Genomic DNA, 15986 nt, shown 5'->3' on the forward strand with positions numbered 1-15986 from the left:
ACCAGTCACTCATCCTGTTTATGAAGTGCGGCCTCATATCTGGTCCGAGTGATAACCTTTTTCTTTTATTTGTCTCTTTCCTTCTCTTGCTCATGTCGACGGTGGTAATCAGTGCCCAATGGTCACTACATAAACTGTGCACAATGTGTGTACTGGCATCCGTGTCCTGTGCATTCAGCAGGAGAGCATAATCTAATCTTCCTCCTCTGAGGTGAGTTGGCTGTTCATCACCCAGGACCCTAAGGTTTTCACTTCCCCTGACAAAGAGTGACAGTTTCCGTCCATTGACATTGGGCTGATGACAGTTGGCACCAAAGTGTGGGTGTCTGGCATTCAGGTCACCAACCAGCAGGGTAGGTTCTTCATTAACAAACTCAGGCAGTGCGTCAAGGTCAAGTTTACTCTGTGGCACATATAGGTTGATTATATGTAGGGCATTATTGTTTAAGTAAAGGGTTACTCCCAGTGATTCAAACTCATCCCCCATTTGCAGGTCATCAATAATCTGTGCGGGAATGTTGTTATTTACATAAGTGATGAGACCCCGTTTTCTTTCCCCATGTGGCAGGGAGAACTTGCGATAACCGCTGAACCTTGGGTTGAAGTCATCACCTACCATTGTCTCCTGTAGCACTATGACGTCAGTTTGGTGTTCACGAGCGTATTGTATGATGTCATTAATTCTATTGCGAACGCCATTGCAGTTCCATTGTAGGATAGTGAGACTTTCTTCAGCGTGGTTATCCATTGTGGAGGTGTTGGTCATCAGATGTACTGTGTGTGGTGTTGTTGCTGGTGAGAGTGTGTTCACTGGTGGTGTTGTATGTGGTGTTGCACCACCGTCATGTGCTGGTGGTACTGTTTGTATGCCAGTGCCAGTGGTCAGTGGTGTTGTGTACACTAGTGTCGTTGTGTTCACTGGTGGTGCTGTTGTCTTCACTGGTGGTGTTGCGTTCACTGGTGGTGCTGTTGGTGGTGTTGTGTTCACTGGTGGTGTTGTGTTCACTGGTGGTGCTGTTGGTGGTGTTGTGTTCACTGGTGGTGCTGTTGTGTTCACTGGTGGTGGTGTGTTCACTGGGTCGCACTGAGTTCACTTGGGTAGCACTGAGTCTGCTGTTATGTGCCGTGGCTCGTGTTGCATCCCCATGCACCAAGTTGCAACCTGCTGAACTCGCCTGAGGCAACTTCAGGCCCTGCAGAATGTGAAGTATGTCCTCCTGGGTCTTCTGGATTGTACATAGGGTATTCTCAAGTTTATTTTGCTTGCTTATTAGTTCTTGCATGAGTGGGTGATTTTTTATCATGTGGGTAATCATTGCTTCCATACCGGGCGGCATTGTTTTATACATACATAGATAGATATATATACATAGATAGATATACATAGATAGATATACATAGATATATGTGGCATACATTGGCAATACACATTTAATACTAGTGTGTTGTGGAAAAAAAGAATAACTACATAAATTAATATTCGTGATACTAGGCTAATCAGCTAAGACATCACTATACAGTTTGAGCACATCATACACCAGCTACAGTATGATCATACTGGTGTATGTGTGGTCATAACACCACCTCACACCCATATGGTAATACCACAACACACCATGGTCCAGTATGGTAATATCACAACACACCATGGACCAGTATGGTAATATCACAACACACCATGGACCAGTATGGTAATATCACAACACACCATGGTCCAGTATGGTAATATCACAACACACCATGGTCCAGTATGGTAATATCACAACACACCATGGTCCAGTATGGTAATATCACAACACACCATGGTCCAGTATGGTAATATCACAACACACCATGGTCCAGTATGGTAATATCACAACACACCATGGTCCAGTATGGTAATATCACAACACCACCATGGACCAGTATGGTAATATCACAACACACCATGGTCCAGTATGGTAATATCACAACAGACCATGAACCAGTATGGTAATATCACAACACACCATGGTCCAGTATGGTAATATCACAACACACCATGGACCAGTATGGTAATATCACAACACACCATGGTCCAGTATGGTAATATCACAACAGACCATGGACCAGTATGGTAATATCACAACACACCATGGTCCAGTATGGTAATATCACAACACACCATGGACCAGTATGGTAATATCACAACACACCATGGACCAGTATGGTAATATCACAACACACCATGGTCCAGTATGGTAATATCACAACACACCATGGTCTAGTATGGTAATATCACAACACACCTGAGTGATAGTGAAATAGCAGTGATAGTGAAGTGATGGTAGTATAGTAGTGGTAGTGATATAGTAGTGATGGTGCGGTAGTGGTATTGTAGCAATGATAGTGATATAACAGTGAATGTAAGGAGGTTACAGTACTGAGAAGATATAGCATTGATGGTGATACAGCTGTCATTGTCAAGTATATGATACCAAAGTATAAATACCAAAGTGTTAAATACCAAAGATAGTGAAGTTATGATGATATAGTGATAAAGGTCTGTCCTTAAGTTACATTGTCATCAAAACACGCAGTCCATGGTGATGCTGAAGTGATGGTGATGGTGGTGGTACAGTGAACTAGAGTGGCAGCACAACACCACAATAGTGGTGGTACAGTGAACTAGAGTGGCAGCACAACACCACAGTAGTGATGGTGGTGGTACAGTGAACTAGAGTGGCAGCACAACACCACAGTAGTGATGGTGATGGTACAGTGAACTAGAGTGTCAGCACTACACCACAGTAGTGATGGTACAGTGAACTATAGTGGCAGCACAACACCACAGTAGTGATGGTACAGTGAACTAGAGTGGCAGCACAACACTACAGTAGTGATGGTACAGTGAACTAGAGTGGCAGCACAACACCACAGTAGTGATGGTGGTGGTACAGTGAACTAGAGTGGCAGCACAACACCACAGTAGTGATAGTGGTGGTACAGTGAACTAGAGTGGTAGCACAACACCACAGTAGTGATGGTGATGGTACAGTGAACTAGAGTGGCAGCACAACACCACAGTCCACCACAGTCACCTCTGTAATGTCACTGTGGTTGACTGCTGCCCTCACCACATCCAGGCCGCTCACCACATCACCGAAGACACGTGGCCACTGGAGATCATCCTGGAGGTCCCTGGTGGTGATGACGAACTGGGCACACCAGGGACTCCCCGGCCCCCACAAGGCCCACACAGTTCCTGCTCGGCCTGACTCCCTGTACTGCCCCTGGAGGTCAGGCAGCAGTGGGGCTCCTCCCTCACCATCATTACTCTCGTAGTCTCCGCCCCCCACACGCTCCCCCGGCTGACCCTTGTTCCACACCCACAACAGTTTAGTGTTGCGGTAGGTGTGGCCCCGCTGGCCCGTACACAACAACACAAACTGTCTGGCCAGCGGAGTGTCAGGGGTCAGCCGGATGGTGACCCGCCCTCTTGTTGACCCCGCCCACCCGAGGTCAAGGAACACCAGGGTGCAGGAGGGCTCCAGCACGCCCACAACCTCACTCTCCTACAGAAAATGAAATAAATCATGCTGATAACTGTATAACAAAATGCTATCATATTAGTTATCAAAACTCAGTAAGTCAGTAATGTCAGTAAGAGAAGTGGGTGTAATAAAGTACCTGGAGGGTGTGGGCGTGGGCGGGCGTGGGCTGACGCAGGAGTGGGTGGAGGTACAGCTGTCCGTCTTGTAGAGTTATCCTGGCGGAGCGGCGGCCATCTTGGTCTTCCTGGACGGCCATCACCCGGCCAGCCTCCACCAGCCTCTTGACGGGCTCCCTCATCCTGCGGAGGTCCTCAACCTGTGGACAGTGTCAGCCCCATTATCACCTGTGGTCAGTTTCAGCCCCATTATAACCTGTGGTCAGTGTCAGCCCCATCGTCACCTGTGATCAGTGTCAGCCCCATTATCACCTGTGGTCAGTGTCAGCCCCATTATCACCTGTGGTCAGTGTCAGCCCCATTGTCACCTGTGATCAGTGTCAGCCCCATTATAACCTGTGATCAATGTCAGCCCCATTATCACCTGTGGGCAGTGTCAGCCCCATTATCACCTGTGGGCAGTGTCAGCCCCATTATCACCTGTGGTCAGTGTCAGTCCCATTATCACCTGTGGGCAGTGTCAGCCCCATTATCACCTGTGGTCAGTGTCAGCCCCAGCTCTACTGGCAGGGGTTGGTGCTTGCCCTGAAGCTCCAGCCCCCCACTATTGGCATGGGGTTGGTGCTGGACCTGTAGCTCCAGCCCCCACCTCCTCTACTGGCAGGGGGTTGGTGCTGACCCTGTAGCTCCAGCCCCCACCTCCTCTACTGGCAGAGGGTTGGTGCTGACCCTGTAGCTCCAGCCTCCCTCTACTGGCAGAGGTGTGGTGTTGGACCTGTAGCTCCAGCCCCCCCTCTACTGGCAGGGAGTTGGTGCTGGACCTGTAGCTCCAGTCCCATCTCTACAGGCTGGGTGTTGGTGCGGGACCTGTAGCTCCAGCCCCCCCCCCTCTACTGGCAGGGGGTTGGTGCTGACCCTGTAGCTCCAGCCCCCCTCTACTGGCAAGGGGTTGGTGCTGGACCTGTAGCTCCAGCCTCCCTCTACTGGCAGAGGTTTGGTGCTGGACCTGTAGCTCCAGCCCCCCCTCTACTGGCAGGGGGTTGGTGCTGGACCTGTAGCTCCAGCCCTCCTCTACTGGCAGGGGGTTGGTGCTGGACCTGTAGCTCCAGCCCCCCTCTACTGGCAGGGGGTTGGTACAGGACCTGTAACTCCAGCCCCCCTCTACTGGCAAGGGGTTGGTGATGGACCTGTAGCTCCACCCCCCCCCCTCTACTGGCAGGGGGGTTGGTGCTGGACCTTTAGCTCCAGTCCCCCTCTACTGGCAGGGGGTTGGTGATGGACATGTAGGTCCAATCCCCCTCTACTGGCAGGGGGTTGGTGCTGGACCTGAAGCTCCATCCCCCCCCCCACTCTACTGGCAGGGGGTTGGTACTGGACCTGTAGCTGCAGCCTCCCCCTCTACTAGCAGGGGTTGTTGCTGCACCTGTAGCTGCACCCCCCCCCCCTTCTACTGGCAGGGGGTTGGTGCTGAACCTGAAGCTGCAGCCCCCCCCCCTCTCTCTCTCTCTCTACTGGCAGGGGGTTGGTGCTGGACCTGTAGCGCCAGCCCCTCTTTACTGGCAGGGGATTGGTGCTGGACCTGTAGCTCCAGCGCCCCTCTACTGGCAGGGGCTTGGTGCTGGGTCTGTAGCTCCAGCCCCACCTCTACTAGCAGGGGGTTTGTGCGGGACCTGTAGCTACAGCCCCCTCTACTGGCAGGGGGTTGGTGCTGGACCTGTAGCTCCAGCCCCCCCTCTACTGCCAGGGGGTTGGTGCTGGACCTGTAGCTCCAGCCCCCCTCCCCTTTACTGGCAGGGGGTTGGTGCTGGACCTTTAGCTCCAGCCCCCCTCCCCCCTTTACTGCCAGGGGGCTGGTGCTAGACCTGTAGCTCCAGCCACCCCCTCTACTGGCAGGGGGTTGGTGCTGGACCTGTAACTCCAGCCCCTCTCTACTGGCAGGGGGTTGGTGATGGACCTGTAGCTCCAGCCCCCTCTACTGGCAGGAGGTTGGTGCTGAACCTGTAGCTCCAGCCCCCCTCTACTGGTAGTGGGTTGGTGCTGTACCTGTACCTCCAGCCCCCTCTACTGGCAGGGGGTTGGTGCTGGACCTGTAGCTCCAGCCCCCCTCTACTTGCAGGGGGTTGGTGCTGGACCTGTAGCTCCAACCCCCCTCTACTGGCAGGGGGTTGGTGCTGGACCTGTAGCTGCAGCCACCTCTATTAGCAGGGGGTTGGTGCTGAACCTGAAGCTGCAGCCCCCTCTCTACTGGCAGGGGGGTTGGTGTTAGACCTGTAGCTTCACCCTTCCCCCCCCCCCTATTGGCAAGGGGTTGGTGCTGGGCCTGTAGCTCCATCTCCCTCCCTCTACTGGCAGGAGGTTGGTGCTGGACCTATAGCTCCAGCCCCCACCTTTACTGGCAGGGGGTTGGTGCTGGACCTGTAGCTCCAGCCCCTTCTACTGGCAAGAGGGTTGTGCTGGACTTGTAGCTCCAGCCCCCCTTCCCCCCTTTACTAGCAGGGGGGTTGGTGCAGGACCTGTAGATCTAGCACCCCTCTACTGGCAGGGGGTTGGTTTTGGACCTGTAGCTACAGCCCCCACCCTCTACTGGCAGGGGTTGGTGCTGGACCTGTAGCTCCAGCCCAACTCTACTGGCAGGGGATCGGTGCTGGACCTGTAGCTCTAGCCCCACTCTACTGGCAGGGGGGTTGATGCTGGACATGTAGATCCAGCCCCCCCCTCTACTGGCATGGGGTTCGTGCTGGACCTGTAGTTCCAGCCCCCATCTACTGGCAGGGGGTTGGTGCTGGACCTGTAGCTCCAGCCCCCCTCTACTGGCAGGAGGTTGGTCCTGGACCTGTAGCTCCAGCCCCCATCTACTGGCAGGGGGTTGGTGCTGGACCTGTAGCTCCAGCCCCCATCTACTGGCAGGGGGTTGGTGCTGGACCTGTAGCTACAGCCCCACTCTACTGACAGGGGGTTGGTGCTGGACCTGTAGCTCCAGCCCACCTCTACTGGCAGGGGGTTGGTGCTGGACCTGTAGCTCCAGCCCACCTCTACTGGCAGGGGGTTGGTGCTGGACCTGTAGCTCCAGCCCCCCCTCTACTGGCAGGGGGTTGGTGCTGGACCTTTAGCTCCAACCCCCCTCTACTGGCAAGGGGTTGGTGCTGGGCCTGTAGCTCCATCTCCCTCCCTCTACTGGCAGGAGGTTTGTGCTGGACCTGTAGCTCCAGCCCCCACCTTTACTGGCAGGAGGTTTGTGCTGGACCTGTAGCTCCAGCCCCCACCTTTACTGGCAGGGGGTTGGTGCTGGACCTGTAGCTCCAGCCCCTTCTACTGGCAGGGGGATTGGTGCTGGACCTGTAGCTCCAGCCCCCTTCTACTGGCAGGGGGTTGGTGCTGGACCTGTAGCTCCAGCCCCCTTCTACTGGCAGGGGGTTGGTGCTGGACCTGTAGCTCCAACCCTACTCTACTGGCAGGGGTTTGGTTCTGGACCTGTAGCTCCATCCCCCCTCCACTGGCAGGGGGTTGGTGCTGGACCTGTAGCTCCAGCCCCCCTCTACCTGCAGAGGGTTGGTCCTGGACCTGTAGCTCCAGCCCCACTCTTATGGCAGGGGGGGTTGGTACTGGACCTGTAGCTCCAACCCACCTCTACTGGCAGGGGGTTTTTGCTGGACCTGTAATTCCAGCCCCCCTCTACTGGCAGGGGGGTTGGTGTTGAACCTGTAGCTCCATCCCACCTCTACTGGCAGGGGGTTGGTTCTGGACCTGTAGCTCCAGCCCCCCCCCCCCTTTACTGGTAGGGGGTTGGTGCTGGACCCGTAGTTCCATCCCCCCTCTACTGGCAGAGGGGTTGGTTCTGAACTTGTAGCTCCAGCCCCCCTCTACGGGCAAAAGGGTTGGTGCTGGGCCTGTATCTGCAGCCCCCCGTCTACTGGCAGGGGGTTGGTGCTGGACCTGTACCTCCAGCTGCCCCTCTACTGGTAGGGGGTTGGTGCTGGACCAGTAGCTCCACCCCTCCTCTCTACTGGCAGGGGGTTGGTGCTGGTCCTGTAGCTCCAGCCCACCTCTACTGGCATGGGGTTGGTGCTGGACCAGTAGCTCCAGCCCACCTCTACTGGCAGGGGGTTGGTGCTGGACCTGTAACTCCCGCCCCCCCTCTACTGGCCGGGGGCGGGGGGTGCTGGACCTGTAGCTCCACCCCCCTCTACTTACAGGGGGTTGGTGTTTGACCTGTACCTCCACCCCCCTCCCTCTACTGGCAGGGGGTTGGTGCTGGACCTGTAGCTCCAGCCCTACTGTACTGGCAGGGGGTTGGTGCTGGACCTGTAGCTCCAGCCCCCCTCCCCCCCCCCTTTAATGGCAGGGGTTTGGTGCTGGACCTGTAGCTCCAGCCCCCCTCCCCCCTTTACTGGAAGGGGGCTGGTGCTAGACCTGTAGCTCCTACCCCCTTCTCTACTGGCAGGGGGTTGGTGCTGGACCTGTAGCTCTAGGCCCCCCCCCTTTAACTGGCAGGTGGTTGGTGATGGACCTGTAGCTCAATCACCCGTCGACTGGCAGGGGGCTGGTGCTTGACCTGTAGCTCCAGCCCCCCCCCCTCTACTGGCAGGGGGTTGGTGCTGGACCTGTAGCTTCAGCCCCCCTCTACTGGCAGGGGATTGGTGTTGGACCTGTAGTTCCCGCCCCCTCTACTGGCAGGGGGGGTTGGTTCTGGACCTGTAGCTCCACCCCCACCCACTACTGGCAGGGGGTTGGTGCTGGACCTGTACCTCCAGCTGCCCCTCTACTGGCAGGGGGTGTGTGCTGGACCTGTAGCTCCACCCCCCACCCACTACTGGCAGGGGGTTGGTGCTGGACCTGTAGCTCCAGCCACCCCTCTACTGGCAGGGGGTTGGTGCTGGACCAGTAGCTCCAGCCCTTCTCTACTGGCAGGGGGTTGGTGCTGGACCTGTAGCTCCAGCCCCCCTCTACTGGCAGGGGGTTGGTGATGGACATGTAGGTCCAATCCCCCTCTACTGGCAGGGGGTTGGTGCTGGACCTGAAGCTCCATCCCCCCCCCCCCCCACTCTACTGGCAGGGGGTTGGTACTGGACCTGTAGCTGCAGCCTCCCCCTCTACTAGCAGGGGTTGTTGCTGCACCTGTAGCTGCACCCCCCCCCCTTCTACTGGCAGGGTGTTGGTGCTGAACCTGAAGCTGCAGCCCCCCCCCCCTCTCTCTCTCTCTCTACTGGCAGGGGGTTGGTGCTGGACCTGTAGCGCCAGCCCCTCTTTACTGGCAGGGGCTTGGTGCTGGGTCTGTAGCTCCAGCCCCACCTCTACTAGCAGGGGGGTTTGTGCGGGACCTGTAGCTACAGCCCCCTCTACTGGCAGGGGGTTGGTGCTGGACCTGTAGCTCCAGCCCCCCCTCTACTGGCAGGGGGTTGGTGCTGGACCTGTAGCTCCAGCCCCCCTCTACTTGCAGGGGGTTGGTGCTGGACCTGTAGCTCCAACCCCCCTCTACTGGCAGGGGGTTGGTGCTGGACCTGTAGCTGCAGCCACCTCTATTAGCAGGGGGTTGGTGCTGAACCTGAAGCTGCAGCCCCCTCTCTACTGGCAGGGGGGTTGGTGTTAGACCTGTAGCTTCACCCTTCCCCCCCCTATTGGCAAGGGGTTGGTGCTGGGCCTGTAGCTCCATCTCCCTCCCTCTACTGGCAGGAGGTTGGTGCTGGACCTGTAGCTCCAGCCCCCACCTTTACTGGCAGGGGGTTGGTGCTGGACCTGTAGCTCCAGCCCCTTCTACTGGCAGGAGGGTTGTGCTGGACTTGTAGCTCCAGCCCCCCTTCCCCCCTTTACTAGCAGGGGGGTTGGTGCAGGACATGTAGATCTAGCACCCCTCTACTGGCAGGGGGTTGGTTTTGGACCTGTAGCTACAGCCCCCACCCTCTACTGGCAGGGGTTGGTGCTGGACCTGTAGCTCCAGCCCAACTCTACTGGCAGGGGATCGGTGCTGGACCTGTAGCTCTAGCCCCACTCTACTGGCAGGGGGGTTGATGCTGGACATGTAGATCCAGCCCCCCCCCCTCTACTGGCATGGGGTTCGTGCTGGACCTGTAGTTCCAGCCCCCATCTACTGGCAGGGGGTTGGTGCTGGACCTGTAGCTCCAGCCCCCCTCTACTGGCAGGAGGTTGGTGCTGGACCTGTAGCTCCAGCCCCCATCTACTGGCAGGGGGTTGGTGCTGGACCTGTAGCTGCAGCCCCACTCTACTGACAGGGGGTTGGTGCTGGACCTGTAGCTCCAGCCCACCTCTACTGGCAGGGGGTTGGTGCAGGACCTGTAGCTCCAGCCCACCTCTACTGGCAGGGGGTTGGTGCAGGACCTGTAGCTCCAGCCCACCTCTACTGGCAGGGGGTTGGTGCAGGACCTGTAGCTCCAGCCCCCTCTACTGGCAGGGGGTTGGTGCTGGACCTGTAGCTCCAGCCCCCCCTCTACTGGCAGGGGGTTGGTGCTGGACCTGTAGCTCCAGCCCCCTCTACTGGCAGGGGGTTGGTGCTGGACCTATAGCTCAAGCCCCACTCTACTAGCAGGGGGTTGGTGCTGGACCTGTAGCTCCAGCCCACCTCTACTGGCAGGGGGTTGGTGCAGGACCTGTAGCTCCAGCCCCCTCTACTGGCAGGGGGTTGGTGCTGGACCTGTAGCTCCAGCCCCCCCTCTATTGGCAGGGGGTTGGTGCTGGACCTTTAGCTCCAACCCCCCTCTACTGGCAAGGGGTTGGTGCTGGGCCTGTAGCTCCATCTCCCTCCCTCTACTGGCAGGAGGTTTGTGCTGGACCTGTAGCTCCAGCCCCCACCTTTACTGGCAGGAGGTTTGTGCTGGACCTGTAGCTCCAGCCCCCACCTTTACTGGCAGGGGGTTGGTGCTGGACCTGTAGCTCCAGCCCCTTCTACTGGCAGGGGGGTTGGTGCTGGACCTGTAGCTCCAGCCCCCTTCTACTGGCAGGGGGTTGGTGCTGGACCTGTAGCTCCAGCCCCCTTCTACTGGCAGGGGGTTGGTGCTGGACCTGTAGCTCCAACCCCACTCTACTGGCAGGGGTTTGGTTCTGGACCTGTAGCTCCATCCCCCCTCCACTGGCAGGGGGTTGGTGCTGGACCTGTAGCTCCAGCCCCCCTCTACTAGCAGAGGGTTGGTCCTGGACCTGTAGCTCCAGCCCCACTCTTATGGCAGGGGGGGTTGGTACTGGACCTGTAGCTCCAACCCACCTCTACTGGCAGGGGGTTTTTGCTGGACCTGTAGTTCCAGCCCCCCTCTACTGGCAGGGGGGTTGGTGTTGAACCTGTAGCTCCATCCCACCTCTACTGGCAGGGGGTTGGTTCTGGACCTGTAGCTCCAGCCCCCCCCCCTTTACTGGTAGGGGGTTGGTGCTGGACCCGTAGTTCCATCCCCCCTCTACTGGCAGAGGGGTTGGTTCTGAACTTGTAGCTCCAGCCCCCCTCTACGGGCAAAAGGGTTGGTGCTGGGCCTGTATCTGCAGCCCCCCGTCTACTGGCAGGGGGTTGGTGCTGGACCTGTACCTCCAGCTGCCCCTCTACTGGTAGGGGGTTGGTGCTGGACCAGTAGCTCCACCCCTCCTCTCTACTGGCAGGGGGTTGGTGCTGGTCCTGTAGCTCCAGCCCACCTCTACTGGCATGGGGTTGGTGCTGGACCAGTAGCTCCAGCCCACCTCTACTGGCAGGGGGTTGGTGCTGGACCTGTAACTCCCGCCCCCCCTCTACTGGCCGGGGGCGGGGGGTGCTGGACCTGTAGCTCCACCCCCCTCTACTTACAGGGGGTTGGTGTTTGACCTGTACCTCCACCCCCCTCCCTCTACTGGCAGGGGGTTGGTGCTGGACCTGTAGTTCCAGCCCCCCTCCCCCCCTTTAATGGCAGGGGTTTGGTGCTGGACCTGTAGCTCCAGCCCCCCTCCCCCCTTTACTGGAAGGGGGCTGGTGCTAGACCTGTAGCTCCTACCCCCTTCTCTACTGGCAGGGGGTTGGTGCTGGACCTGTAGCTCTAGGCCCCCCCCCCTTAACTGGCAGGTGGTTGGTGATGGACCTGTAGCTTCAGCCCCCCTCTACTGGCAGGGGATTGGTGTTGGACCTGTAGTTCCCGCCCCCTCTACTGGCAGGGGGGGTTGGTTCTGGACCTGTAGCTCCACCCCCCACCCACTACTGGCAGCGGGTTGGTGCTGGACCTGTACCTCCAGCTGCCCCTCTACTGGCAGGGGGTGTGTGCTGGACCTGTAGCTCCACCCCCCACCCACTACTGGCAGGGGGTTGGTGCTGGACCAGTACCTCCAGCTGCCCCTCTACTGGCAGGGGGTGTGTGCTGGACCTGTAGCTCCACCACTCCTCTCTACTGGTATGGGGGTTGGTGCTGGACTCGTAGTTCCAGGCCACCTCTACTTGCAGGGGGTTGGTGCTGGACCTGTAGCTCCAGCCCACCTCTACTGGCAGGGGGTTGGTGCTGAACCTGTAGCTCCAGCCCACCCTCTACTGGCAGGGTGGTTGGTGATGGACCTGTAGCTCCAGCCCCCTATCCTGGCAGGGGGTTGGTGCTGGACCTGAAACTCCAGCCCCCCCTCTACTGGCAGGAGGTTGGTGCTGGACCTGTAGCTCCAGCCCCCCCCCTCTACTGGCAGGGGGTTAGTGCTGGACCTGTAGTTCCAGCCCACCTGTACTGGCAGGGGGTTGATGCTGGACCTGTAGCTCCAGCCCACCTTTACTGTCAGGGGGTTGGTGCTGGACCTGTAGCTCCAGCCCCCCTCAACTGGCAGGAGGTTGGTGCTGGACCTGTAGCTCCAGCCCCCCTCTACTTGGAGGGTGTTGGTGCTGGACCTGTAGCTCCAGCGCACCTCTACTGGCACGGGGTTGGTGCTGGACCTGTAGCTCCAGCCCCCCTCTACTGGCAGGGGGTTGGTGCTTTGACCTGTAGCTCCTGCACACCTCTACTGGCAGGGGGTTGGTGCTGGACCTGTAACTCCAGCCCCCCTCTACTGGCAGGGCGGTGGTGCTGCACCTGTAGCTCCAGCCCCCCCTCTACTGGCAGGGGGTTTGTTCTGGACCTGTAGCTCCAGCCCTACTCTACTGGCAGGGGGTTGGTTCTGGACCTTTTGCCCCAGCCCCCTTCTACTGGCAGGGGGTTGGTGATGGACCTGTAGCTCCAGACCCCCTCTACTGGCAGGGGGTTGGTGCTGGACCTGAAGCTGTAGCCCCCACTCTACTGGCAGGGGGTCAGTTCTGGACCTGTATCTCAAGCCCCCCACCCTTTACTGGCAGGGGGTTGGTGCTGGACCTGTGGCTCCAGCCCCCCTATATTGGCAGGGGGTTTGTTCTGGACCTGTAGCTCCAGCCCCCCTCTACTGGCAGGAGGTTCGTGCTGGACCTGTAGCTCCAGCCCCCCTCTACTGGCAAGAGGTTCGTGCAGGACCTGTAGTTCCAACCCCTCCCCCCTCTACTGGCAGGTGGTTGGTGCTGGACTTGTAGCTCCAGCCCCCTATCCCGGCAGGGGGTTTGTGCTGGACTTGTAGCTCCAGCCCCCTATCCCGGCAGGGGGTTGGTGCTGGACCTGTAGCTCCAGCTTCCCCCCCCCCCCCCCACTTCTACTGGAAGGGGGTTGGTGCTGGACTTCAAGCTCGAGCCCTCCCCCCTCTACTGGCAGTGGGTGGGTGCTGGACCTGAAGCTCCACCACCCCTCCTCTAGTGGCAGTGGGTTGGTGCTGGACCTGTAGCTCCAGCCCCCCGTCTACTGGCGGGGGTTTGTTCTGGACCTGTAGCTCCAGCCCCCCCCCCCTCTACTGGCAGGGGTTGGTGCTGGACCTGTAGTTCCAACCCCCCCCCCCCCGCCTCTTCTGGCAGGAGGTTCGTGCTGAACCTGTAGCTCCAGCCCCCCTCTACTGGCAGGAGGTTCGTGCAGGACCTGTAGCTCCAGCCCCCCCCCCTCTACTGGCAGGGTTTGGTGCTGGACCTGTAGTTCCAAACCCCCCCCCCACTATTGGCAGGGGGTTCGTGCTGAACATGTAACTTCAGCCCACCCTCTACTTGCAAGGGGGGGGGGGGGTTGGGGCTCGACCTGTAGCTCCAGCCCCCTATCCTAGCAGGGGGTTGGTGCTGGACCTGTAGCTCCAGCCCCCCCCCTTCCACCTCTACCGGCAGGGGGTTGGTGCTGGAACTGAAGCTCCAACCCCCCCCCCCCTTTACTGGTAAGGGGTTGGTGCTGGACCTGTAGCTCCAGCCCCCCCCCCTTTATCTACCGGCAGGGGGTTGGTGCTGGAACTGAAGCTCCCTCCCCCTTCTACTGACAGGGGGTTGGTACTGGACCTGAAGCTCAAGCCCACCTCTACTGGCAGGGGGTTGGTGCTGGACCTGTAACTCCAGCCCCCCCTCTAATGGCAGGGGGTTGGTGCTGGACCTGTAGCTCCAGCGCACCTCTACTGGCAGGGGGTTGGTGCTGGACCTGTAGCTCGAGCGCACCTCTACTTGCAGGGGGTTGGTGCTGGACCTGTAACTGCAGCCCCCCTCTACTGGCAGGGGGTTGGTGCTGGACCTGTAGCTCCTGCACACCTCTACTGGCAGGGGGTTGGTGCTGGACCTGTAGCTCCAGTCCCTCTCTATTGGCAAGGTGTTGGTGCTGGACCTGTAGCTCCAGCCCCACTCTTCTGGCAGGGGGTTGGTCCTGGCCCTGAAGCTCCATCCCCCTCTACTGGCATGGGGTTGGTGCTGAACCTGAAGCTCCAGCCCTACTCTACTGGCATGGGGTTGGTGCTGGACCTGAAGCTGCAGCCCCTACTCTACTGGCAGGGGGTCAGTTCTGGACCTGTATCTCAAGCCCCCCACCCTTGACTGGCAGGGGGTTGGTGCTGGACCTGTAGCTCCAGCCCCACTCTTCTAGCAGGGGGTTGGTCCTGGACCTTTAGCTCCAGCCCCACTCTACTGGCGTGGGTTTGGTGCTGGACCTGTAGCTGCAACCCCACCTATACTGGCAGGGGGTTGGTGCTGGACCTGTACCTCCAGCTGCCCCTCTACTGGCAGGGTTTTGGTGCGGGACCTGTTGCCCCAGCCCCCCTCTACTGGCAGAGGATTGGTGCTGGACCTGTAGCTCAAGCCCCACTCTTCTGGCAGGGGGTTGGTGCTGGACCTGTTGCCCCAGCCCCCCTCTACTGGCAGGGGGGTGGTGTTGGACCTTTATCTCCAGTCCCCCCTCTACTGGCAGGGGGGGTTGGTGCTGGACCTGTACCTCCAGATACCCCTCTACTGGCATGGGGTTGGTGCTGGACAAGTAACTCCAGCCCTCTATTGGCAGGGGGTTGGTGCTGGACCTGAAGCTCCAGCCCCCCCCCAGTGGCAGGGGGTTGGTGCTGGACCTGAAGCTCCAGCCCCCCTCTACTGGCAGTGGGGGTTGGTGCTGGACCTGAAGCTCCAGCCCTACTCTACTGGCAGGGGGTTGGTGATGGACCTGTAGCTCCAGACCCCCTCTACTGGCAGGGGGTTGGTGCTGGACCTGAAGCTGCAGCGCCCACTCTACTGGCAGGGGGTCAGTTCTGGACCTGTATCTCAAGCCCCCCACCCTTTACTGGCAGGGGGTTGGTGCTGGACCTGTAGCTCCAGCCCCCCTCTACTGGCAGGGGGGATGGTGCTGGACCTGTAGCTCCAGGCCCCCTCTACTGGCATGGGGGTTGGTGCCGAACCTGTAGCTCCCGCCCCCCTCTACTGGCAGGGGGTTGGTGCTGAACCTGTAGCTCCAGCCACCCTCTACTGGCAGGGGGTTGGTGCTGGACCTGTAGCTCCAGCCCCCTCTACTGGCAGGGGGTTGGTGCTGGCATTGTTTGGGAGTTTGTTGGCAGTTTCAAGGCTTCAGTCTCTTCGAACCCATCAGTGGTCTGTTTTGGTTCACTGTCTTCCTGGATGCTTTCCCGGTAGGTTGGTGGAGTGTCACCCGCTCTCTGTGCCTCTGTGAGGGGGGCCAGGATCCCGGGTTCAATAGAGGATCACAGGTTCAATCTTTATGCAGGACGGAAATGATTCACATGTTTCTTTTCAACTGTTTCCTCTGTTCACCTACCAGTAAATGTTTACCAGGAGTTAGGCAACTATTGTGTATTGTATGTTAAGGAAAGTCAGTTATTGACCTTGGGGAACCCCCATAAACCTAAGAACAGGCTTCCTCTCCTCAAAACGCAACTCAATATCTTGTGATATGAACCACGAGAGAAAATAAAAAACTTACTGTTAATTGCTTCTGGGGGATCTCTCCAGTGATTTCCTGAACTTTATTCATGATGCTGGAGGCTGAGTCTCCCAGGTGTACGGGGTCAGCTGTGGCACCTGTCTCTGTGGTCATCATCTCCAGGGCCTCCCTGATGGTCTCCT

At 58.6% G+C, this 15986-nt stretch overlaps 1 protein-coding gene across 1 annotated transcript; it reads right to left on the reverse strand.

Moving 5' to 3' along the window:
* Nucleotides 1–1947: 1947 nt before the first annotated feature.
* Nucleotides 1948–15986, reverse strand: LOC138355920 (peptidyl-prolyl cis-trans isomerase-like). The gene is made up of 3 exons (XM_069311469.1): nt 15844–15986; nt 3649–3828; nt 1948–3533 (listed from the first exon to the last, which is right to left on the reverse strand). The coding sequence occupies exons 1-3, from the start codon at nt 15958–15960 to the stop codon at nt 3021–3023; spliced, it is 810 nt and encodes a 269-aa protein (XP_069167570.1). The 5' UTR covers nt 15961–15986; the 3' UTR covers nt 1948–3020.

Source organism: Procambarus clarkii, chromosome 69, assembly GCF_040958095.1.
Source record: "Procambarus clarkii isolate CNS0578487 chromosome 69, FALCON_Pclarkii_2.0, whole genome shotgun sequence".
NCBI lineage: Eukaryota > Metazoa > Arthropoda > Malacostraca > Decapoda > Cambaridae > Procambarus > Procambarus clarkii.

Excerpts from the sequence above, each read along its gene's own strand:
- LOC138355920 (XM_069311469.1), bottom strand. The coding sequence starts at position 15,960 with ATGATGACCACAGAGACAGGTGCCACAGCTGACCCCGTACACCTGGGA. Across the intron at positions 3,829-15,843 it reads TCCCCCAGAAGCAATTAACA|GTTGAGGACCTCCGCAGGAT; the intron begins GTAAGTTTTTTA and ends CACTGTCCACAG. Across the intron at positions 3,534-3,648 it reads CCCACGCCCACACCCTCCAG|GAGAGTGAGGTTGTGGGCGT; the intron begins GTACTTTATTAC and ends CATTTTCTGTAG.